Genomic DNA, 20,995 nt, shown 5'->3' with positions numbered 1-20,995 from the left:
AGACCTTGTGAGTACTTGTGCGAAGCTTATCTGTTCACAATCTTGCTTTCTGACTGATATTTATCTGATATTTATAGGAAAAACCTCTTCTATCTGTTCACTAAGAGTGACTGTTGCATCCAACATGGTGGTGACTGCTAGCGATCTGGCATCGCCATGGCGACCCCAGACCTCTCCTTCATATGACCACTGTCCGCGCTTCACTGCAGCAGAAGCACGTCAATCAGCGGTGGAGGACCCGTTTTACACCAGAGAAACCGTCGAAGTAAGTAGTATGAAAACAAAACTGGTTCCCTTCCATTGTTTCCTTGAATTGTACATCATTCTAACAAATAACAGACTCGAACCCCGCCAGCCAAGACTGGAATATCCTCTCCTAAAATTTCCAAACCCGCGCTGACAAACTCAATGTCGTACAAAAGATATCGCGATAAGCATATTGCCTCTCCTAGCTCCTCAGGTGGCAAGAAGAGTTGCAAAAGCCGTTTCTCTGCGCTCTTCGGTCGCGGATCCGAAGGAGCTGGCGATACCGCTCGGGATACAGCTCAGCACCCGACCGCCTCGAAGAAGGAAGAAGAACTTATCAAAAGCGACACAATACAATCGCCTGCGCAATGCCAAAAGTTACAGAAGCACTCTGGTTCCCACAAGAGTAATGGCGATGAAAAAATGGATCAAAGATCGAACCCTGTCAGCGTCACTGCTCACCATGCCAGTGGTGAAAAGATGGCACTGGAACTCAACGCCGCTACTGCTGCCAGCACGACTGCTTCTACTTTTAAGACTACTGAAGCCGTCGAATTTGCCGAATCTAGCCAGTACTTAATTGCCTCCGAAGGCACAGATAATCGATTGACCGTTGGCCAAACTTCCGACAACGATTATTCTGCCATTGACGCCTCACACGGGACCGTTCCGAGCCTCATGGCCCCAAGGCGTGACATGAAGCCACCGATTCATCGCCACAAGAGAGCCTCGAGCTCCTTCAAGATCGTGGACAAAACCACTGCAGACGCCGTTGTTCCCCCGAGTTCGTCTTGTGCCCCCCCACCCAATGACGATCCCAACAGCCGCTTCGGCAAGAAGTATGTTGGCGCAAACGGCGAGACGCAGGCGGTTATCTTTGACCAGCCGTCAAAACCCGATGAAAAGCAATGCGAAGAATTTCAGATACTCCCATCGACCTCTTACAACTCAAGTAGTTTTCCTAGAAACCCTGCTAAAGCCTCCCAGTCAGTCAAGGCTACAGCTGATGACACTCATATTCTGTCATCGACCACCTTCAAGTCATCGGAGGCCTTATTCAAAGTTCCCAAGACTCAGTGCAGCGATTCGAGAGTAACTGAGAAAGGCCCTATTCTTTCTTCGACCTCATACACTGAGCCTGGTTCCGTCCTTGAGATGCCCTGTGGTGATGAAGCGTCTTCTGAGGGGAAACAACCCCTGAATTCGACGTCTAACCCCACTTCTACCCTCTTGCATGAAGTGCTCAGAACTCCGGCCTCAGAAAAGACGTTGGCTGAAAAGAAGGTTCGCTTCGCTATTGCGTCTTCCAGCAAGTACGAAAACGACGGTTCCGAGAATGCAGACTCGGATGGTTCTGACAGGACTATCAAGCCAAATGTTGCCGGTATGACGGGAGCGCACGAATCCTTCCTGTCGCCTGTCATCTGGAACAAGGGATCTGAACCTAAGATCTGGATCAAAGACGGAAAGCCAACGCTCTTTCAGCCGGAAAAGGAGCCAGGTTATTACACCAACCCTCTTTGGTCTCGTCAATACCCCGAGGTGCTCTCGAACGATCAGGGCGTACATCCCCATGTCTTCAACTACGCCGAGAGTACCACATCCACTGATGGCAGTCAATACTCCGAAACTCCCGCCACTAACTCGAACGCCAAGTTCGACAGGAATGCCAACCCCCACATGAACGACGACACCACCGCAAGTATGAGCTTCGGCGCGAGCACTCCGAACACCGGCGCTGCGTTCACGGGGACCCCCGGAGACCAGAATGCTTCGCCGGTTCCTCCAAGCCAGACCTTCTTTGGTCGAAATGTTCCGGAGCGGTCCAACTTGCCGACTGGGTTTGCCCTGACTCCCCGATACAGATCCCAGGTTAAGCTTGAAGTTGGCGGTCGTCGCTTCGTTACCAGCTTCGAGATTCTCGAGAAGAGCCCCTGGTTCAGACAGCTGTTTTCCATTGACTTTCGCAACTGGTATTGCGATGGCGTCTTTCACATTGAAAACGATGGCGATCTGTTCGCCCACATTCTTCGGTACTTGCGAACTGATCTCTACCCGCTTTTCTGGGACGCCCGCAATGGCTTCGACTATGCTATGTACTCTATGATCATGCAACAGGCTCACCATTACATGCTCTACGACCTCGAGGCCTGGATTGCGGCTCGGGAGTTCCATGAAGTTGTGGAGACCCAGGTTATACATCAGAAGCTGATGATCCCTCACGATCAAGCGTGGATACACGACCAGCGCCTGATGGGCAATCACTCTTACATGATCTCTGGCGTTGTCGACGAGAACTCTGGCCACAAGGGCAGGGAAGATAACTTTGAGGGCTTCAAGATTGACATGGGCGGCGCGGCTGCTCTTTTTACCACCGAAAAGATGATTAATGTAAACATGGACAAGCTGCGTCGTGTCTAGGGGCTGGGCCACGTCACACGTCTTTTACCCTTTTTTTTTTTTCGATGTCTGAGTTCCCAGGATTTTTCCCATCATTAGAAGTGGGAATGACGTATCGGTTCGATGAAATCCGTGATCTTTTGTCTTCAGAGATTGTTGGTTAGGACAAGGAACGGCTATGGCATTGGAATGGTTCGTCAGAAACTCAGTCCTCATGCTTCAAGGACCAATCATGAAGAGGGGTTGAGGGACACTGGGGCTACACACCAGGGCTTTCGAAGTGGTGTTGATTCAATGCCTTGGGCCACAAGGTTGGTTCCGCTGTTGTTCTTTAGGGACTCTACGCGCTCGGCTTCCCAGCACCCGTCAATGCCCTTGAGAACAAGTTCAGCTCCAGCCCAATGACGGTACTCTCTATCTAGTCAAGTAGCCGTTATTGGAATCAATTGCCAGCTGTGTTGGAGTGTGCCAATGACAGGTGATGCAAGCTACAACGACGCCGAAACACCGTGCAAGAAGACGACGCAACTTGGCCTTGTAGTTCTTCTGCTTAGTGGCCGTTGAACTGCAGACGAAAGTCTTCTCATTTCCTGGACAGGTCAATGTTCCGAGTCTTCGAAGTCAGAATGAAGAATGGCTGTGGATCTTGTCACAAGCCGGAGTCCCCTCCCGCAACATCATTAGGCGATGCCGGTACATCGGCCCTGGGGTTCCATGCGGAAGCAGCAGACCGACCCACGCCGTCTCTCCGTATCCGCATCCGCATCCGCATCCGCATCCGCATACAGACCCGGACCTTAAATGCTCAGGCCCCGGCGAGATCACACAACCCCTCTCATTGGCAATGTCCACAGTCCGGCGTTGGGGCACGTCATCTTTCGCCGCTGAACCGACATTGATGTGCCTCTGGATCCTCCTTTGTATCGTGATTTCAATCAATGCCTTTTACACTTGCATGATTCCAGTGAAGTCGGATTAAAGTTCCTGAATCCGAGGCGCTAGGCCACCAAGGGTACCCCCTCCTCCCCCCCCTACCCCTGGCAAGACATGATTCAGACGGCGGCGGTGCAGCTTTCCTTCTTTGTTTGCTTGCCCTCTCGTCTTGGCTCTTTTGGGATGCGGGGAAGTTCGCTCCCTAGGCTTACTGATGGAAAATTTGAGAAAATAGAAAAGAAAGTAGGGGGAAAGAGGGAGAAAAAAAAAAGGGGGGGGGGGGGGGGGGGGGGGGGGGGTGAGCGCTGCGAAGGAAGCCCGTCGCCCTCCCGCCGCGTCTTCGGGTCCGTGGGAAGAAACCGACCGGTATTCCCGGTTTGACACATCAAGTGTATCACATGCTTACCCCCCCCCGAAAGCGGCACTCTAGGCCATAGGGACGCGCCGAGTTGTTTGTGTCTTCACTTTTGAGTTTCTTTGTTTGGATAAGTACTCGATCAAGAGGCCGCAGCTTTCTTTGTCGTCACCAATCTCCCAAGAAGGCTGTTGCTCACCTCTTTGCGTCTTACAGCACTCGCCAGTTTGAAACAGAACACAAGACACAAGACAGAGAAACACGTAATAGACTGCGACAACTGCAACTCGATATACGCTTGGATTTCTGACCAAGATCAATCCCCATCCCACCAAAAACATGCTGAACACGACAGTGACCCTCACCCACGCCACCCCTCTGCCGGCAGGCATGTCGCGCGAGGACGCCATCGCCCTCATCCATGACGCCGAGCACCACATCAAGTGTGACCCCAACATGAAGGACTACTCGAAGCGCACGCTCGAGATCCCGCCCACAGTGCCCCAGGACATCGAGCCCGTCGCCGGAACGCAATGCTACACCGTCACTGACAGCGTGCCCACCCTCCTGCCAAAGGGCATCTGGGACCGCGACGCCGTCAGCGACTACGAGTTCACCTTCACTAAGGACGGCAGCTTCGTCCGCACGAGCTGCCCGCTTGGCGTCATGCTGGAGACGCGTTGGCGCGTCAAGGACGTCATCGGCGGTGGGTTGGAGCTGGAGGAGGTTGTCGAGATCAAGTGCTCAAGGTTTTTGGCGAACGTTGTCAAGGGGCAGTGCGAGGCGAACTGGAAAGACTTCCACAAGAAGATCTTGGAGGGCAAAACGTAAAGAGATTAAGTGGAAGGTTTTCAAGGGCATGGTAGATGAAAGTATCAGGGTAAACCAATCAAGATTGGAGGCGTATCTGGCAATAAATAGAGTCTCCAATTTGTACACAGCCGTGGCCGAGACGATGCAAGTTTTAGGATGCAGCAACGTGTAGTGTAGGTGGCTCCTCACATGAGGCTGCTTCGCCCGCCGATTTCCATGCTCCCTTGGCCATCCTTCATCTCACCACTTCGACCCACGACAAACTCGCGGTAGATCCTCTGCAGTCTCGCCCGTTCCTGGGTGCTAATACTGGACCTGGTGCTTTCGAGGGCCTTCATCAAGTGCTCTAGCTTGACGACGACCTCCTTATCGTTGGCCAGCCTGGCGTCCCCTTCTGTACGCTGAGAATGCTTCACCCTCTTTCGAGCAAGCCGAATGCTCTCCAGTTTAGCGAGGATGGCTGCGTTCTCGGCCAGCTCTGCTTGTCGGCTGAGGGGTTTGGTGGATGGCGCGGTGTCTTGGCCATAACGGAATTGCACAAAGCTGGGAACGGAGCCTTGCGACGGGGAAGATTTCCCGTTGACCTTGCCGTTCGTCGTCGGGGCGGGGTCAGCATCGCCCAGGACATCGTGGATCGCCTCCAGCTGTGAATTGGACACGAGAGCTTGGAGATCCGCGCCGGAAAATCCCTCTGTCTTGCGAGCAATGTCGGCCCACGCGCCGTCCGACTCGGTCAGCTCTTCGCTAAGCTTGACCTTGCTAGAGAGTGATTTCAGAATGTCAACGCGATCCTCCAGCATAGGCATGTCGCAGAGCAGAGACTTGTCCAAGCGTCCAGGACGAAGCAGAGCAGGGTCGATTAAGTCTGGGCGGGACGTCGCCGCGAGCACGTATACTCCCGAAAGGCCTTCGGCACCGTCCATTTGCGTGAGAAGCTGATTCACGACTCTGTCCGTAACGCCCGTAGAGTCGTGTCCACGCTTGGGAGCGATTGAGTCAAACTCGTCGAAGAATAGAACGCAGGGCTTTGCAGCCGACGCACGCTCAAAGAGATCACGGACGCTCTTTTCCGACGCGCCAATGTACTTATTGAGGATTTCAGGTCCCTTGACACTGATGAAGTTGAGTCCGCATTCTCCAGCAACAGCACTTGCCAGCAACGTCTTGCCACAACCAGGGTAGCCGTATAACAGCAAGCCGGAACGCAGTCGAAGCGGACATTGCTCGAAAATAGGTGCATACTTGGTTGGGTACTGCAGAGTCTCCAAGAGAACCTTGCGAGTTTCTTGCAAGCCACCGATGGAGCTAAAGGTGGTGGTCGAGTGTTGCAGGGAAACGTTCCTCAGAGAAGCTGGCGTGAAGCCTTTGAGGGCGTTGTCGAAGTCTACGCGACTCAAATGCACCGCGCCTCCTTCGCTTTCGGATGGAGAATCATTCACTGACCTGATGATGGCCTCATTTCTCGCCCTTGCGACCAGAAGGCTGATATCGCCTGGCATGTAGCCATCCGTGAGACCAGCAATATCTAGGAAGTCCAAGTCGGCGTCCAGCATGAATCCACCAATGGCACCATTCCGGTTCTCTCGGCTGCCTTGACTTCCGGCGTCCATCCAGGCGCTGTCTTCGCCTGCAGTGCTTCCGTCGGCTGTGGTGGGACGACTGCCATTCTGAGGTGCGCACGGCAAGTCTTCAGCGGTGATGGAATCTTGCCTGACAATGCTCTCCATAACCTTGCGTCTCGTGTCCTTGTTTGGCGCCTTCAAGTCCACGATCTCGCGGACTACATGCCCGCCAATGATGACATTGTTTAGAGAATCTTTGCCTTCTGCAGTTGCCAACACAACAACGCCTGTCTCTACGCTGCAATATTGGCGGATGGTTGACCCGACAATTTCACTGATTTGGCGACTTCTTCCGTTATCATTGCCAACTTGCAGTTCCGTTTCTACAGGGCACAGCTTGTCCAAATCGTCCAAGACCACAAGTGCCTTGCCCCCCAATCTGGCACCCCAACTTGCTGACATGAATACTTGATTCAGGGTATCCTTTATAGTTGCGATTCTTGTCTCGTCGTTTACAAGTTTTCGGCATGAGAAGTAAGTAGTGTGGAAGAGAAGGTCTTTGCCAAGCTCATGAGCTAAGGACCGTGCAACAGCAGTTTTACCGGACCCCAGAGCACCGGTGAGGAGAGTAGAGGAAAGGTGCGAAAGATGACTTCGAAGGTCCTGCAACAGCTTGTCAATGCCGACAAGCTGACCCTCGTAGGATGGCTGAAGTTCGGCGATGCCGTCGTCGTTCATCCACGATGGCCGCGGAACCGGGTCTCGGATGTCGATGGGGATCTTTTCACTCAGCCCCAGTACCCATCGGGTTGACGACCTCAATGGGTCGCTGTTGATGGCTGGCGGTTCGAATTTGATGATGCCTCCCTCCCAGCCCTGAGGAGCCTCCAAGCCTTCGAAAAGTCCGATTACAGAGCCATCTGTCAGAGGCCCGCTGAGGAGAGAGGAAGAGCCTTTACGGTCGCCGTACAGGTGCTTGAATTGCTTGGATGCCTCCTCCTTCCCAGCCTTGGATTCGCCGCCAAACTTCAAACCCTCTGAGGACTTTTTCGAGGCGGCAAATGGCTGGATGATCAACTTTTGCACCGCATCTAACGGCCATTGCTGGGGCGCTGGTTCGATCTTTACAATCCCACCCACAGATCCCGCGAATCCTAGTGTCGAAGACAGTGCTGGTGAGAGGGCGATCGTATTGCCATCAGGAGGATCGTCCCAAGCGCGTAGGTTCGCCACGACCTTTGTTGTTACCTTGGACGTGCTCGCAGACTGTTCGGCGTCTTGCTGGGGTTTCTGCGTAGAGATCGCTTGTCGTGTAGGTCGCAAAATATTGACTGACACATAGTTGACGCCCCTGAAATCCTTGGTGTACAGTATATCGCGGTCCACCCAAACACTAAAATCCTGGGTCGTCAGGTCCTCGTCAAACCAATCTGCGCAAGCTGAGCGGGCGACTCCACGCAGGCACAAAGCAGGCTTGCGCTCTTCCCGCGCACTTCGCCGCCGCACTGTACTAGCACCGCTGCGTTTGGACTTGGACGTGCTTGCCACACTACGATTTTCCCCTAAGGAATGCGACGTCTTGGCCCGGACCTTCGGGGCAACAATGACCTCGGCGTCGGGGGAAATCTTGACAAAAGCAACATCGGCGGCCGGTGTAGGGCCGAGGGAAATGACATTGACGTTTGCTGTCGATGTCGGCGAAAGGTGCAAGGTCAAGGCGTGAGGAGGGACCAGCGAGCCGGAGCCCGAGGTGAAGGCGGGATTCGGCAACGCTCGTACTTGATTCAAGAGATTGATCTCAAGAAAGTTCGCGTGCAGTTCGATCATTTCCCAGTCTTCTGGCGTAAGAGGCTCGATGTTGATAGTATGCGCGACGGGTGGGTCGACATGTATTGAGGCTGTAACTCTCTGTCCGTCTGTGAGACCCAACGTGCTGGCTAGCGTCGCATCAATCTCGACTTGGGCGACTTCTTGATCACGCGAGGAAGTGCCTCCCCTCCCGCCATTGATACCATCGCGTCCGACTATTGGTGCAGCCTTGCGCTTGCTCGGCATGCCTGTCCATCCGACGAAAATAGACCGTTGTTGGGATGCGCCGGAGCCGCTCGCGGATGGGCGGTAGCTTAGTTCGACGACCACATTTTGGATAGGCTAGAGAATGGGACGTCAGGATCGCGCGCACAAAGAGTGGAGGAGGACCAATGTCTTACGGTGTTGACGTTGACAAGCAGTGACACCAAGGATGCGGGGAGGTTGACAAAGCAGTTCTTGAGATGAGCCAGGGAGATTTCGGCCGGAGTCGACTGCGCATTGCGCCTGGAAGCCATGACTGCAATTGAGCTGTCAGCAGTCCATAAGAACAGGTGAAAGGATATGCGGTCTATGTAGAGAGAAACAAGCGGGATAACGACTGTTGCAAAAGTCGCTGCAGAGGGGGACCGGAACTCGAGCTGTTGGAGCTGTACGAATAGAGGAAGGAGAGTTCAGCCGAAAGTGACCCTGGCATGTGCCGACGCCGAGGCACTCCCGGCATGGAAAGTGGCATCCACCCCCATTGGATCCGAACACGGGGAAGCAGGATAAGCACGTACCTCGTCTGGAGGACGGCTCGTTGACCTAGCACCACAGCCAGTGTGGCTGAGAAGCCAGCTGGCTTGCTGTGGCTTGTAAAGAAATCAATTAACCGTTGTGGCTCGAGTGCGCGTCCACTCGACGCGACTCTTTCGCGTCGGCCGTGTCGCCCGGCCAATTTCTAACCCCTGGTCGCATCGATCTCACATTCGATTCTTCCCAACCCCCCACCCGGCGCCAAACAATCTTCAATTCGATAGCTGCACAACCGTACGAATACCCAAGACGACTCCCCGCTGTCGTCACAAAACAAAACACACCCAATACAAAACTGCGTTGCCATCCGACCCTTGAGATTGTCACTAAGGACTGGGAAAATCTTACCGCCGTGATCTTACAGAGTCTACCAAGATGGCGCTTCGTCAGTTCAAGGCGCCTGTAGCCTATGAAGCGCAGCAAAGTACGTTTGCACTCCTGCCAACCCTGCCCCCCTATGCGCCATCATCGCGACGGAGTGCTAACATACCACAGCGGCCCTGGAATCCTTTCTCCAAGACTTCAAGGCGTCGCCAGAGCAAACAATTTCGCATGCGCTTGGAAACATCACGATAGATGAAGATGACTTCAGCGACGACGAGCTGATGGAGGATGACGAGACACGCGAGATCCGTCGGCAGTCAAGGACTGCACCGGGGCCCAAATACAAGGTCATGATGCAGCAGCTGGCAGACCGCAAAATTGACGAGGTCACAGTTGATTTGGACGATTTGGCAAGCGTGAGTTGCTCTACCACGTACCCTTCCTCTTTACCAACCAGGTCTGACGTTCTTCTAAAGTTTGAAGCATCACTTGGCGACGAGCTTCAGCTGGTGCAGTCTATCGAGATGAACACTAAGCATTATGTTGAACTCATGTCAAGAGCAGTTGACAAGCTCATGCCCAAACCCAGCGTTGACACGAAGTATGATTCACGCAAGGCTCCTTTCTCCAAATCCTCCCTAACATTTCGGCAGCTTCAAGGATGATGTATTGGATGTTCTCATGGAACGCAGAACTAGGAGGAATGAGGCTCTGCAGAGAGCCGCTACCGAGCCTGTCGACGGCCAGCTCCCTGATCCGACGGTTGCTGATGACAAGTTTCCCGCCGAGCTCACTCGTAGGTATACCCTCGCCTTCAAGCCGCGGTCTGAGACACCCACCCACCCTGCCAAGGCACTTGCTGTGCGAGAGGTCAAGGGCGAGAACCTGGGCCACCTGATCACCATCCGCGCGATTGCCACGCGAGTCTCCGATGTCAAACCTATCGTCCAGGTCAGCGCATACACTTGCGACCGATGTGGCTGCGAAATCTTCCAACCGGTCAACGACAAGTCATATGGGCCCCTGACCATGTGCCCCTCCGAGGACTGCAAGAAGAACCAGGCCAAGGGCCAGCTTCACCCCTCCTCAAGGGCCTCCAAGTTCCTGCCCTTCCAGGAGGTCAAGGTCCAAGAACTTGCTGAGCAGGTCCCTATCGGCCAGATTCCACGGACTCTGACCGTTCTGTGCTACGGCACTTCCGTCCGCAAAGTCAATCCTGGTGATGTCGTCGACATATCAGGCATCTTTCTTCCCACACCCTACACTGGCTTTAAGGCGATGAAGGCCGGTCTCCTAACCGACACCTACCTCGAGGCCCACTACATTGTTCAGCACAAGAAGGCGTACTCTGAGATGATCGTCGACCCGGCTCTGGTGCGCCGCATTGATCAGTACAGACAGTCCGGCCAGGTGTACGAGCTCCTCGCCAAATCTATCGCCCCTGAGATTTTCGGTCACCTTGACGTCAAGAAAGCCCTACTCCTTCTGCTTATCGGCGGTGTAACAAAGGAGGTGAAGGACGGCATGAAGATTCGTGGAGACATCAACATCTGTCTCATGGGTGATCCCGGTGTGGCCAAGTCTCAACTGCTAAAGTACATCTCTAAGGTCGCCCCTCGTGGTGTCTACACCTCCGGCCGCGGTTCAAGTGGTGTCGGTCTTACTGCTGCTGTTATGCGCGATCCCGTCACCGACGAAATGGTCCTTGAGGGCGGTGCCCTTGTCCTTGCCGACAATGGTATCTGCTGCATCGACGAGTTCGACAAAATGGACGATAATGACCGTACCGCCATCCACGAGGTTATGGAGCAACAGACCATCTCCATCTCCAAGGCGGGTATCTCCACAACCCTCAACGCTCGTACATCCATCCTCGCCGCCGCCAACCCTATCTACGGTCGGTATAACCCCCGTATTTCCCCCGTCGAGAACATCAACCTTCCCGCCGCCCTACTCTCCCGTTTCGACGTCCTCTTCCTCCTTCTTGACACTCCGTCCCGCGAGTCCGATGCCCAGCTCGCCAAACACGTTGCCTACGTCCACATGCATCAACGCCACCCGGATATTGGCACCGAGTCCGTTGTCTTCTCCCCGCACGAGGTCCGCTCTTATGTTGCTCAGGCCCGCACCTATCGCCCTGTCGTCCCCGCCGCCGTCTCCGAGTACATCTCCAAGACATATGTCCGCATGCGTGGCCAGCAGAAGCGCGCCGAAAAGAAGGGTGAGCAGTTTAGCCACACTACACCGCGTACCCTTCTCGGTGTCGTCCGTCTTGCCCAAGCACTCGCACGCCTGCGCTTCAGCAACGAGGTCACCCACGACGACGTCGACGAAGCCCTGCGCCTTATCGAGGCCTCCAAGGAGAGTCTCGCTGCAGAGCAAAGTGCCAACGGCCGCAGGCGCCTCAACGCCAGCAGCAGGATATACAACCTCGTCAAGACCCTCGCCGACAGCGGCGCCTGCCGTGCCGACGACGCCGACGACGACGACGAGGAGCTTGGTGTCGAGCTCAGCCTGCGTAAGGTCAAGGAGCGTGTCATCGCCAAGGGGTTCACCGAGGACCAGTGGCTCTCTGCTCTGGAGGAGTACAACGAGCTCGATGTGAGTTTTTGCCACCCCCTTTCGTTACCCCCCCCCCAAACCTCAAAAGAACCGCACGCTAACCATCCACCAAATAGGTTTGGCAAACTGCCGGAAACGGCACGAGGTTGGTGTTCATCACCTCCAACGGCGCAGAGAGGGACGAGTAATCAGCCCGTTGCATTGGTTGGAGGCGGTCTTGTTGGGGTGGTTCCGCAGTGTACTGGCACAAAACTTGTTTTAACAATGCATTTGCTTCTGCAAAACAAAAAGACAATGAAGCTTTGGGCATTTTGGCGTTTGGTTAAAGATAAGAAGGAGAGACGTGGGACGCAAGGGTAGTCAACGGGTTTGGCTCAGTCGTACGAAACAGAATAATGAATAACCCGAGTCATCATCGACTTGAGTTGCCGGTACCCCTCCACTGACAATAGTCTCGCGAAAGACGTGATCCGGCAGTGGCAACAGCTTGAATTCCTATGTTTTTTTTAGATGTGATTGTATAATACAAAACTATACCCCTTCTACAGTGGCATCTTGGTAAACTAGTACATGTATACATGACGTCCTCGCGCTGTTCTTGACAACTGGACTGACCTTACTTTCTTTCTTCCTTAGTACTGCAGCATACGCGAGTTCAGCAAGCTCGCCCGCTCCAGTTCGCCGAGAACACCACCACCGGAGATTGTCCACTTCTCCGCGACGGTGGTCTCATCGATGCGCGCGCGCATGAGGCCGCTGGCGGCCCAGTACTCCATCACGGCGCGTGCCTCCTCGCGACTGATACCGCTCACGTTGAAGGTCTCAACGCCGCGGACGGCCTCGTAGACGCGGTCGTCGTAGCCCTTGTTGTAGGGGTCCGGAGTGGGGACGTGCAGGTCGGCAGCGGCGGCGGCAGACTGGGCCAGGGCGAGCTCCATGGACGGGGAGCGGGGCGCATTGCTGCGGCTCGTGGCAGCGATGACGGCACCGCCGTTGGCGAGCGGAGTCTTGCCAGAAAGGGCGTCGACGAACAGCCGGACGAGTGTGAGGTCATGCGAGTGCACGAGGTTGAAGGACGGGTCGCGATAGGCCGAAATCTTCATGATGTGGGAGAGGCCATCAAGTCCGAGAAAGACGGGCGGACCGTCGGGGGCCGTGGTAAGCTCGTGCCAAAGGGCCTGGAAGGCGGGCCAGGCGAACTCAGGCTCCTTTGCGGCCGTAGCAATGTCGAGCAAGGTGCCGTCCTTGGGGACGTGTAGAAGCTCGGGGTACTCCTTGGAGATCTTGTGCTGCTTCAGGATGGGGCCATTGGCCTTGACGATCTGCTGGAGGAGACTGAAGCAGTAGGTCGGCTGGTAGAACTGGAGGGGCTTGGTGTTGGGGACCGGACTGTAGTCCGTGTTGGAGTTGGTGAGATCTTGGGCTGTAAAGTGTCAGTGAGAGGGCGTCTCTGAGTGAGCCAATTAGACTGGGTGTTCCCAGGAAAGCTTGCCTTCGGGAATGTTAATGACAACCCAATTGTTCAACAACGCGTGGGACAAGCCCTGCAGCAGCAACATGCTCTTTCCCACAACCTTGTCACCCGTCAACACCATCCTCAGCGTCTGCCTCTCATTGACGGCGCCGTCTAGCCTCTTTACGAGCTTCACCGTCTCCCCCCGAACGAGCATGTGCGGCCTGCGGAATAGACCCCAGTTCTGAGTGGTCTTGAACGCTTCGAGCGTCCGGAGCTGGTCGACCAACTGATCCGGCAAGGCAACAACAGAGCCCTTGTTCTCCGCCACGGCCAGCGTCTCTCTGCCGACATCCTGGAGGCCCTCGACGGCCAGAGCATTGTTGTTGCTCAGCGTGATACGTTTGCGGAAGGCCTTTCTCTCTCCGGGAGCCGGCTTCTTGACCCTGGCGGTGTCCCGCTTCTTGCGCGCGTTCTGGTTGATCTTGCCGCGACGGATGTGCTTTCCAATATACGTCACCCGACGGGCGGCGGCGGAGTCGGCAGACGAGGTCGAGAACGGCGCGACTCCGGTAGCCGAGGAGTACGACGTGATGATGGGCACGATTCGCTGCGAGAGGATCCGAGGCGCTGCTGCTGCGATCGTCGTGGGCCTGGTGAGGCACCGCGCACAGTTGGCGGCGGAAGCCATTGTGGGTGCGATTACGGAAGGGGGCAGAAGGGCGAGCTCGAATAGGGTGCTTTTTGATCGTTTTTCAAAGATGGCCGTGTTACGATCAAGCCATTCGGATTAGAGGGGCGTTGCGTTCCGTCCGAGGCAGCTCGTCGAGTCGCCCTTGGGTAGCTGGGTCGTCGTCGTGTGATGTTCTGTCCCGGCAGCTCAACCCCCAAAAAGTTCGATGCTGGTAAATTCTCGGGGCGTTAATCACACGCCCCCTGGCTCGCTCCGGCCAATTGTAATGCTGATTGGCTGCGCTGACTGTCGGCGTTGCGGTGGTAGTTGATCCGTTTTCTTATCGCTATCAGTGAGAGTTCGCCAGCCAAAATTTCCAAGTAGAGAAAAAGTTCTGGGATATCCCACTTGGGACTGCAGAGTCTCACTTACCTCTACAGCCAGAAAGAATACCACCACAACACGCCCAACCCATCTGAGCGACCAGACAAACCAAGACGATATCGCAACACATCACAGCCCGCGACACGAGTTTCAGCAATGGCGCTCCCTATTTCGCGCCCCAAGCTGCCCGTCGCAGTCAACAAACCGACGCCGTACACCTTCGATCTTGGCCTGCTCATGGCCAACGACCCCAACCCCGTCGAGCTCGACAAGTCGGCGATCGAGGATTCCCTCGCCGCTACGGCCCGTGATGGCGCACAGGCACTCATCAACCAATTGCTCACGACCTGCCCGCTCCAGAGCACCACCGACGGCGTCTTGCTGTCGCTGCCTGCCCCCTCGACGGCGCTCCCGCGCGAGAAGCCAGTGCCGAAGCCCAAGGAGCCCACCAAGTGGGAGCGCTTTGCCGCCAAGCGCGGCATCAAGCCCAAGACCCGTGAGCAGCGCCGCAACCTCGTCTACGACGAGGACACCAAGGAGTGGCGCGCCAAGTGGGGTTACAAGGGCATGAACAAGAAGGGCGAGGACGACTGGCTGGTTGAGGTTGACCCCAAGGAGGAGATGAACCGCAAGGAGGGTACCACGGTTCAGGGTGACAAGCGCAGGGAAAGAAAGGAGAGGATCAAGCGCAACGAGAGGAAAATGAGGAAGAACCAGCGCGAGTCGGGGAAGCGGTAGACAAAAGCTTGGGAAGGAGGATGAGGTTTTGTTTGTAATGCTTCGGGTTCGGCTCATGGATACGGCGTTTCACGGTGGTTAGTCATTTCCAGTCTCTACGGCTTGGGCGTCGGGTTCTCAAAAGGAAAAAATCGCCTCGCGGGCCACAGTTCCTGGCTGCGATAACAAACCGATGTTTGGGCGGGCAACAGTCTCCGTATTGTGAACTTTGTCTTCCTCCGTTTTTCGCAAGGGAGAGGGAGCCCGACGTGGCCGTTGCCGCGCGCTCATCCCCTTCGTTCTACATACAAAAGCTCTCCTGTAATGTACAGAGATTCCACGAAACCCCTGCAGTCATGTGTTCGTGACCTGAGTGAGACCCATCCCTGCACCCACGCCGCTTGCCTTTACCAGCATTTAATGAATGCTCCTGGCTCGTCCTGTCCTGCCATGCTACAAAAGACCAAACATCGCTATATTCGCGGCACTTCACAAAAGGAGAAAGAAAAATTAGGTACCCAAACCTAGAAGCCACAACGAGCGTTGACCGCTCCCTAGTAGTTCTGGTCGCCAGGTATCTGTTTGTTGATGCAAAGTCAACCAAGGCAGTTTCCTGGAAAACAGCAAAATCGACGGCTTTTGTGATACGATTCGATGCCCTGGGGGTATACCAAATAGCATGATGCTGTGTCGCAAACGAAGCGAAACCCAGTGTGTAATTTCCGGGTCTGCATGAGAGATGGGCCCGTGGTAGTCGCCCGTTCGGTCCGTGTTTTTTCACGGCCCCGAGTCTGGGAAAGGGGTTTGGAAAGAACGAAAGTCGTCAATGGCGTGATATCGTCGTCAGTGATGATGTTGTTGATGATGCTGAAGCGTTCCATATCATATACACACGAGTTCCGCCTGGGTATTCGATGGATGAAAGAAACTGGAGAGCTCTCGGACCTAGCATCTAGAAACCGAGTGGTGAAAGGGGTTTGATGGGTGACAAGGGCCGCAAGTCGTTGGAGCCCCTGGGTGCGTCCCGGCTGCTGTCAATGGTGAGTGTCGTGGACATTGTCGAATTGGATGCGACGCTACCGTTTGACTCGGAAAGTTGGAGGGGCTTTTTTTTAGGCCGTCGGTCCTTGGCTTGCTGCTCGGTGCTGGCACTCGACTGCTTGCTGCTTTCGGAAGACGACCCCGCCCTCTCCTCCACTGTCGTAGTGGGAGCTGGCTCTTCCTGCGCCGGCTCCTCTGTAGTCTCGCGAGAGGGCTTGCGCGGCTCCGACAGACCTTTCGGGGGCGGTTGGTCGAACAGCTGGTACTCCTGCTCGATGAACTTTGCCTCGTTCTTGCACCCTTTCCAGCAGTCGCGCCAGTCGCAAACCAAGAACCTGAAACAGAATGCGTCAATCTTCATGCATGGCTGAAAGCAAATGCATAGGTTTCGGAAGTCCATCTTGTTCTTGTCGGAGTGCGCCAGAAGCAGGCTGAGATGGCAGGTGATGGCAAAGAGAAGATAGTAGTTGAACGGCGACAGGTTAGACAACTCTTCAATCAGGAGCGGAGGCACGGTTTCGTAGCCGACGCATTCCCTCGCGACGCGCTCCTGGGCTGCTTTAGGGAATAGCTCGTCAGGCAATTCTCGTAGCCACGCCTTAAGCATGGAGCCAATGATGTTGATGTCGTAAAGGTCTGGCTGTTCAAACAGATTGACGTCGTACTCTTGCCAGGTCATTAGTAAACCAAACGCTGCGGATGAGTGGACACGAGTGCACCAACCTTCGTCAAACCTTCTCTGCCACTTCTTGATTTGCGGCCCGCTTCCCGGCACACGATAAAGCCCTTCGACATCGCAGCCTTTGTAATTCAAGTAGTCGATCGCGCGCCATGGGAATGCTGGCATCCAGAACTCGGTCTTGTCTCTCGAATCCTCCAAGCGCTTCGAAATCCGTGTGCGACGCGTCTGTTCGACAAGAGGCAAGTTGATCGTCTTCAGTACGTAGTGCTCGTCGTCGATGACTGGCTCCCTTTCCGTCGTGCTCCCACTGCGACCGCTCTTGCCAAACAACCGGTTGCTGAGCATGTCCCTTCCGCTCTTCAATCCACCAAAAAAGCCACCGTTCTGCGACGAGGAATTTGACCGGGGGTGGTGATGATCCTTTTCCTTCTGGTTTTCCTTGTTGCCCATGTCTCGAGACGACGCGCGGTCTTCCGAGTGGTTCCGCCCAGTCGAGTTAACCATCTCTTTGTGAGACCTGTCGGATCCGGTGGCGGGTGTAGCGAGCGATTGGTTGCGGCCTGCCAAATAATGCGACGGTTCGGGGTCGTTGATTGCGACAGGCACGGGGCTTGGCTGCTTGTCTCTAGAACCTGAGCCGTCCTTGTCGCGAAGCGACTTGTTGCGGCTCAAAAGACCGAAAGGCTTGGATTTGCTCTTCTTCGTAGAGGATGGCTGGGCAGGAGAAGGGTCGTAGTCGGCAACGGAGGCTATTGAGACGTCGGACTTGGACGGCAGAACGGGTGCGGGCTTTTGGACGGCGTGCTCGGCGTAGGATGGTTCTGCTAGTCAAATGGGATACGGGTCAACGGCTGGAGAAATGGTCTCACGATAGGCGAAACGGGGGATGGATCAAGTAGTGGGCCCCGGCTGCACAGGCAGTGGACACTGCGGTCTCAAGAAGGAAAGTTATTCTCGTACCTGAAGGTTGGGTGGGTTGGTCACTGCCCATAGGAGCATTGTCGGGGCCCCTCGGCATACTTTGGCCCCTCGAGTCAGTATTTGGGATGGGAGCTTGTTGCTGGTTCTGACGCTGAGGGTGTGAAGGCGAGGGTGAAGGAGAGGATGCGAGAGATTGGGACGACCTGGAGGCCTTTGAGAAATTGAAAAAGAAGCCGCCGCCTTTGGAGGAGGAAGACGAGGTGGTAGTCTTGTTGGGGGCGTCGTCGGGGCGGTGCGTCCGGGGGCTGATGGGGTTCTGGTGGTGATGCTGGCGAGGGGGCGTGTCTTCGGAAGCGCGATGGAGGGCAGAGGAGATGGGTTGATACTGCTGAAAGCCGTCGTCTTCAAAGTTTCGATGCTCGTCGGTCAACTGAAGGGACTGCTTGCCACTGGCGCTGGGCCTTTTCGGAGTGAACCTAAAGGGAGAGCGCGGGGATCTGGGAGAAGATTGCGAGTTGGAGCCGGCGCTTGGAGGAACGGCATAGGCGAGAGTTTCAGCAGAGCGCGGGACGACGTCTTCAGGCTGGTCGGCGGCAGGCTGGGATTCCGACAGCGTCAGCGGCTGTGGTGCAGGCCTGCGACCCATGGCAAGGAAATTAATGTGCCTCTTTTCGGGTAGCTGAGTAAAATAGGAGTTTTGGAGGGGGGGCGGTCAAGGATGAGTACCTGAACAGATCCAGAGAGAGGGTAGAGAGCCAGATGTAGAGCCAGAGGGAGCTCCTCAACAAGGTCAGGTTAACCCAGCTTAGGTATCTGTGCCGTATGAATCAAATAGGATGATGGAAGCAAGCCCTCGGGGAGAGGGGGGGCAGAGGTACGGTACAGGTAGTACTCCCCCTCTCTCTCTGTATATCCGTATTTCTGCGTGTCTGTGTGTCTGTGCAGCAAAGATGATGCACGCTGGCGGCTGGCTAGCTAGATGTGCAGTACCTGGCTGGAAGCAGAGGAAGCAACACAGCGAGGGACGCAGGGGCAGTGACGGGACCCGGAGCAGGATTAGGATGGGATCAGATGTTGCGATAAGATGAGCAAGGAGTCCCAGAAACAGTCCCTGTCCTGATTTGTTGTCTGCTGCAGGATAGCCAACTGTTTCGGTGCGCGCACTGGAACAGACAGATCACGCATCTGTCAGGGATACTGAGGGGAAGGCAGATTGGAGTATCTGCGACGGTTGACAGAGGCACAAAAGGTAGCCCAACCTGTACTGAAGCGTTGGAAGTCGGTGGAGGAGGAGAATGAGGAGGCTCGAGGTAGGCTGAAGCGACTATGTGCAAATGGGTGAGTTGGACTTGATGGCCAAAGATGCCGTCTTTGACTTGACTTGCTCCAAGTCAATCCAGATTGCGTTCTGGGCACAAGCAGCCAGTGGTTGCAGACAAGACGGGTTCAATTGTTTTAGCAAAAAGGAAAAGCGAAGGGGAGGAGGCAATGGACAGAATGCAAGAGAAACAGAGGTACTGGTGGTGCCGGTGCCAGTGTCGAGGGGCTAGGGAGCCGGTGCAACTAGCGTTGTGTCTGTACCCAAAGCCAAAGGCCAAGAAAGGCAATATGTAAGGTACAGGTACAAGGGGAAGCGCTTGCGTCTCCAAGCAAGGAGAGACAGAGAGAGAGTAACTCTTGTGTGTGTTGTCGTGTTGTGGGAGGGGGTGAGGGGTGGAGAGGAAGACAGAAAATTAGGCAATGCTGGAAGGAGGGAGGGGGAGAAACTTTCACTGGCAGGCGTTGTGGTTACCCGGTGTGGATCTGACCCTGAATGTGACATGGCGGAGGTAGGATGCAGACGGCATCGACACCAGGAGGAAGGAGCAAGGGTGCAGAAGGCAGCAAGACAGGGAGGGCCGGCTCCAGCTTGTGGGAATTCAGGCAAGCACTGGGTGGGAAGGTTAGGTAGGATGGGCAGTCAGGTGTAGCTGTGGGGGTATATCCGGGCCTACCTAGGTAGGTAGGTAGTGGCCACAGGCTGTGCTCAATGGGCTGTTCGCTGTTCTCGTCCCAAACTGTCCATCAAACTCCATCAAAATAGGTGCCTAAGGGAGGGTACTGGGGAGAAACATCACTACAATTGCGTCCACGCAAAGAATTCTAACAGCGCAGCTATTCATTGCAACCGGCATTGTCGCTTAGCTTGATCTTGCTTTAATTACTACTACCCAACCCTTCCGTCTTCCTCAGCTCATTGCTGGCAGTTGGACTCCAATGCGCCTTTATGGTTGGAGACAGCTGCATTCTTCCAACACGCCTCCTTGCTTGGTCATCCATCCCTGGCCTGCTCCTCCGATTGCCTCAACCGGCGGTCTGGCGGAGGCGTCCCAGAAGCTCTGGCTGCTTGCGGCCCAACTAGTTGCTCAACTCCACCTGGCTGGCTTCGACTGGGAAGGTCAACGTCAACGGCTCGCTTGTCCGTCCGTCAGACTTCAGTCAGTCGCTCGCGCACAGATCAGGAACCGGCTGCTTGCTAGTGTCGACTGGGCGGCGCACGTCTGTTTGACATTTGGCGTTGCTCGAGCTATTGAGAAGCCATGTTCGTGAGAAGTGATCCCGATTGAGAAAGACCTGTGGAACTATATGAAGCACGACCAAGCTGGAATCCAACCTTGTCGATTCAGTAATGACAGCCAAACCATTCGCTCCATTATTGACGCCCGGCCTCACGCTCAGTTACTGGACAACTCTTTCGATCTGTGCCCAGTGACACGGGAAGAGAAACGTCAACACTCTCCCTCACTTCCAACCTGTCTGTGTTCGCAAGGGGGCATACTCAGACTCAGCCTGCGACACGCTCTGGGCCATTTGGGCAACACAGCTTTGATTGTGGGGAGCCCACCCCCGGCTGGGTCATCCTTGATGAGTCTATGATGGATGATGAGATGGCTAGGCCGTTGACTATCTGCTCTCCTCCAAATGTTGCCGACTTACCAAGTAATACATACTTCTGATGCAACTCTGCTCACAGGGCTGCCCGGAGACCAAAGATCCGAAACGCAATTGTTTCTGTCGTTAACCACGCACTGGACTCGCCAGGAACACTGCAAAGCATTGCTCTCTAGGGGAGCTCTCTGGCCACAATGTGAGCTTTGAACGCCGCAACGCCTCCCTGTTCCCTATTTCACAGCCACCTGGCCTCCTGGGTTCAGATACCCCTAAACCGGTACAGCGGGTGCGGAACCAACATCACACTACAGCACAGCAGTTCCTGCACAGAACGGCCATCCACATATATATGGACCCTTCTCAGGCATCAAGCTGTGCTGTATGAAGGGCA

The 20,995-nt window shown here is 55.1% G+C and overlaps 7 protein-coding genes across 7 annotated transcripts; 4 read left to right on the top strand and 3 right to left on the bottom strand.

Moving 5' to 3' along the window:
* Positions 1-726: 726 nt before the first annotated feature.
* Positions 727-2,667, top strand: CDEST_02613 (Putative SKP1/BTB/POZ domain superfamily protein; the record flags this gene model as incomplete). The annotated part of the gene is made up of 1 exon (XM_062918772.1): positions 727-2,667. The coding sequence occupies one exon, from the start codon at positions 727-729 to the stop codon at positions 2,665-2,667; it is 1,941 nt and encodes a 646-aa protein (XP_062774823.1).
* Positions 2,668-3,950: 1,283 nt separating this feature from the next.
* Positions 3,951-4,766, top strand: CDEST_02612 (uncharacterized protein). Its single transcript, XM_062918771.1, has one exon. The coding sequence runs from the start codon at positions 4,274-4,276 to the stop codon at positions 4,763-4,765; it is 492 nt and encodes a 163-aa protein (XP_062774822.1). The 5' UTR covers positions 3,951-4,273; the 3' UTR covers position 4,766.
* On the bottom strand, positions 4,753-8,870 carry CDEST_02611 (Putative AAA+ ATPase domain, ATPase, AAA-type, core, aspartate decarboxylase-like domain superfamily). The gene is made up of 2 exons (XM_062918770.1): positions 8,520-8,870; positions 4,753-8,460 (listed from the first exon to the last, which is right to left on the bottom strand). Exons 1-2 carry the CDS (start codon positions 8,634-8,636, stop codon positions 4,933-4,935), a joined length of 3,645 nt encoding a protein of 1,214 aa, XP_062774821.1. The 5' UTR covers positions 8,637-8,870; the 3' UTR covers positions 4,753-4,932.
* A 237-nt stretch (positions 8,871-9,107) lies between these two features.
* CDEST_02609 (DNA replication licensing factor MCM7) lies at positions 9,108-14,140 on the top strand. The gene is made up of 6 exons (XM_062918768.1): positions 9,108-9,340; positions 9,412-9,656; positions 9,717-9,841; positions 9,894-11,841; positions 11,919-13,227; positions 13,290-14,140. Exons 1-5 carry the CDS (start codon positions 9,292-9,294, stop codon positions 11,988-11,990), a joined length of 2,439 nt encoding a protein of 812 aa, XP_062774819.1. The 5' UTR covers positions 9,108-9,291; the 3' UTR covers positions 11,991-13,227; positions 13,290-14,140.
* CDEST_02610 (Putative small ribosomal subunit protein mS29) lies at positions 12,435-13,946 on the bottom strand (the record flags this gene model as incomplete). Its single annotated transcript, XM_062918769.1, has 2 exons — positions 12,435-13,225; positions 13,295-13,946. 2 exons carry the CDS (start codon positions 13,944-13,946, stop codon positions 12,435-12,437), a joined length of 1,443 nt encoding a protein of 480 aa, XP_062774820.1.
* Positions 14,141-14,330: 190 nt separating the features above from the next.
* On the top strand, positions 14,331-15,052 carry CDEST_02608 (Putative ribosomal biogenesis regulatory protein). The gene has a single exon (XM_062918767.1). It carries the CDS (start codon positions 14,469-14,471, stop codon positions 15,048-15,050), a length of 582 nt encoding a protein of 193 aa, XP_062774818.1. The 5' UTR covers positions 14,331-14,468; the 3' UTR covers positions 15,051-15,052.
* A 1-nt stretch (position 15,053) lies between these two features.
* Positions 15,054-18,693, bottom strand: CDEST_02607 (Putative Rho GTPase activation protein). The gene is made up of 3 exons (XM_062918766.1): positions 17,713-18,693; positions 16,794-17,576; positions 15,054-16,736 (listed from the first exon to the last, which is right to left on the bottom strand). The coding sequence occupies exons 1-3, from the start codon at positions 18,317-18,319 to the stop codon at positions 15,982-15,984; spliced, it is 2,145 nt and encodes a 714-aa protein (XP_062774817.1). The 5' UTR covers positions 18,320-18,693; the 3' UTR covers positions 15,054-15,981.
* Positions 18,694-20,995: the final 2,302 nt, after the last annotated feature.

This window comes from Colletotrichum destructivum, chromosome 2, assembly GCF_034447905.1.
Source record: "Colletotrichum destructivum chromosome 2, complete sequence".
Taxonomy (NCBI): domain Eukaryota; kingdom Fungi; phylum Ascomycota; class Sordariomycetes; order Glomerellales; family Glomerellaceae; genus Colletotrichum; species Colletotrichum destructivum.
This window is presented reverse-complemented; position numbering and strand designations above follow the sequence as displayed.

Bases quoted from the DNA above. Each gene is read 5' to 3' on its own strand.
- CDEST_02612 (XM_062918771.1), top strand. From the start codon at position 4,274: ATGCTGAACACGACAGTGACCCTCACCCACGCCACCCCTCTGCCGGCA.
- CDEST_02611 (XM_062918770.1), bottom strand. From the start codon at position 8,636: ATGGCTTCCAGGCGCAATGCGCAGTCGACTCCGGCCGAAATCTCCCTG. The intron at 8,461-8,519 runs GTAAGACATTGG...CCCATTCTCTAG, and splicing joins TGCTTGTCAACGTCAACACC to CCTATCCAAAATGTGGTCGT.
- CDEST_02609 (XM_062918768.1), top strand. From the start codon at position 9,292: ATGGCGCTTCGTCAGTTCAAGGCGCCTGTAGCCTATGAAGCGCAGCAA. The intron at 9,341-9,411 runs GTACGTTTGCAC...AACATACCACAG, and splicing joins AGCCTATGAAGCGCAGCAAA to CGGCCCTGGAATCCTTTCTC. The intron at 9,657-9,716 runs GTGAGTTGCTCT...GTTCTTCTAAAG, and splicing joins ATTTGGACGATTTGGCAAGC to TTTGAAGCATCACTTGGCGA.
- CDEST_02607 (XM_062918766.1), bottom strand. From the start codon at position 18,319: ATGGGTCGCAGGCCTGCACCACAGCCGCTGACGCTGTCGGAATCCCAG. The intron at 17,577-17,712 runs GTACGAGAATAA...CCATTTGACTAG, and splicing joins CCAACCCACCCAACCTTCAG to CAGAACCATCCTACGCCGAG. The intron at 16,737-16,793 runs GTTGGTGCACTC...TGACCTGGCAAG, and splicing joins GCAGAGAAGGTTTGACGAAG to AGTACGACGTCAATCTGTTT.
- CDEST_02608 (XM_062918767.1), top strand. From the start codon at position 14,469: ATGGCGCTCCCTATTTCGCGCCCCAAGCTGCCCGTCGCAGTCAACAAA.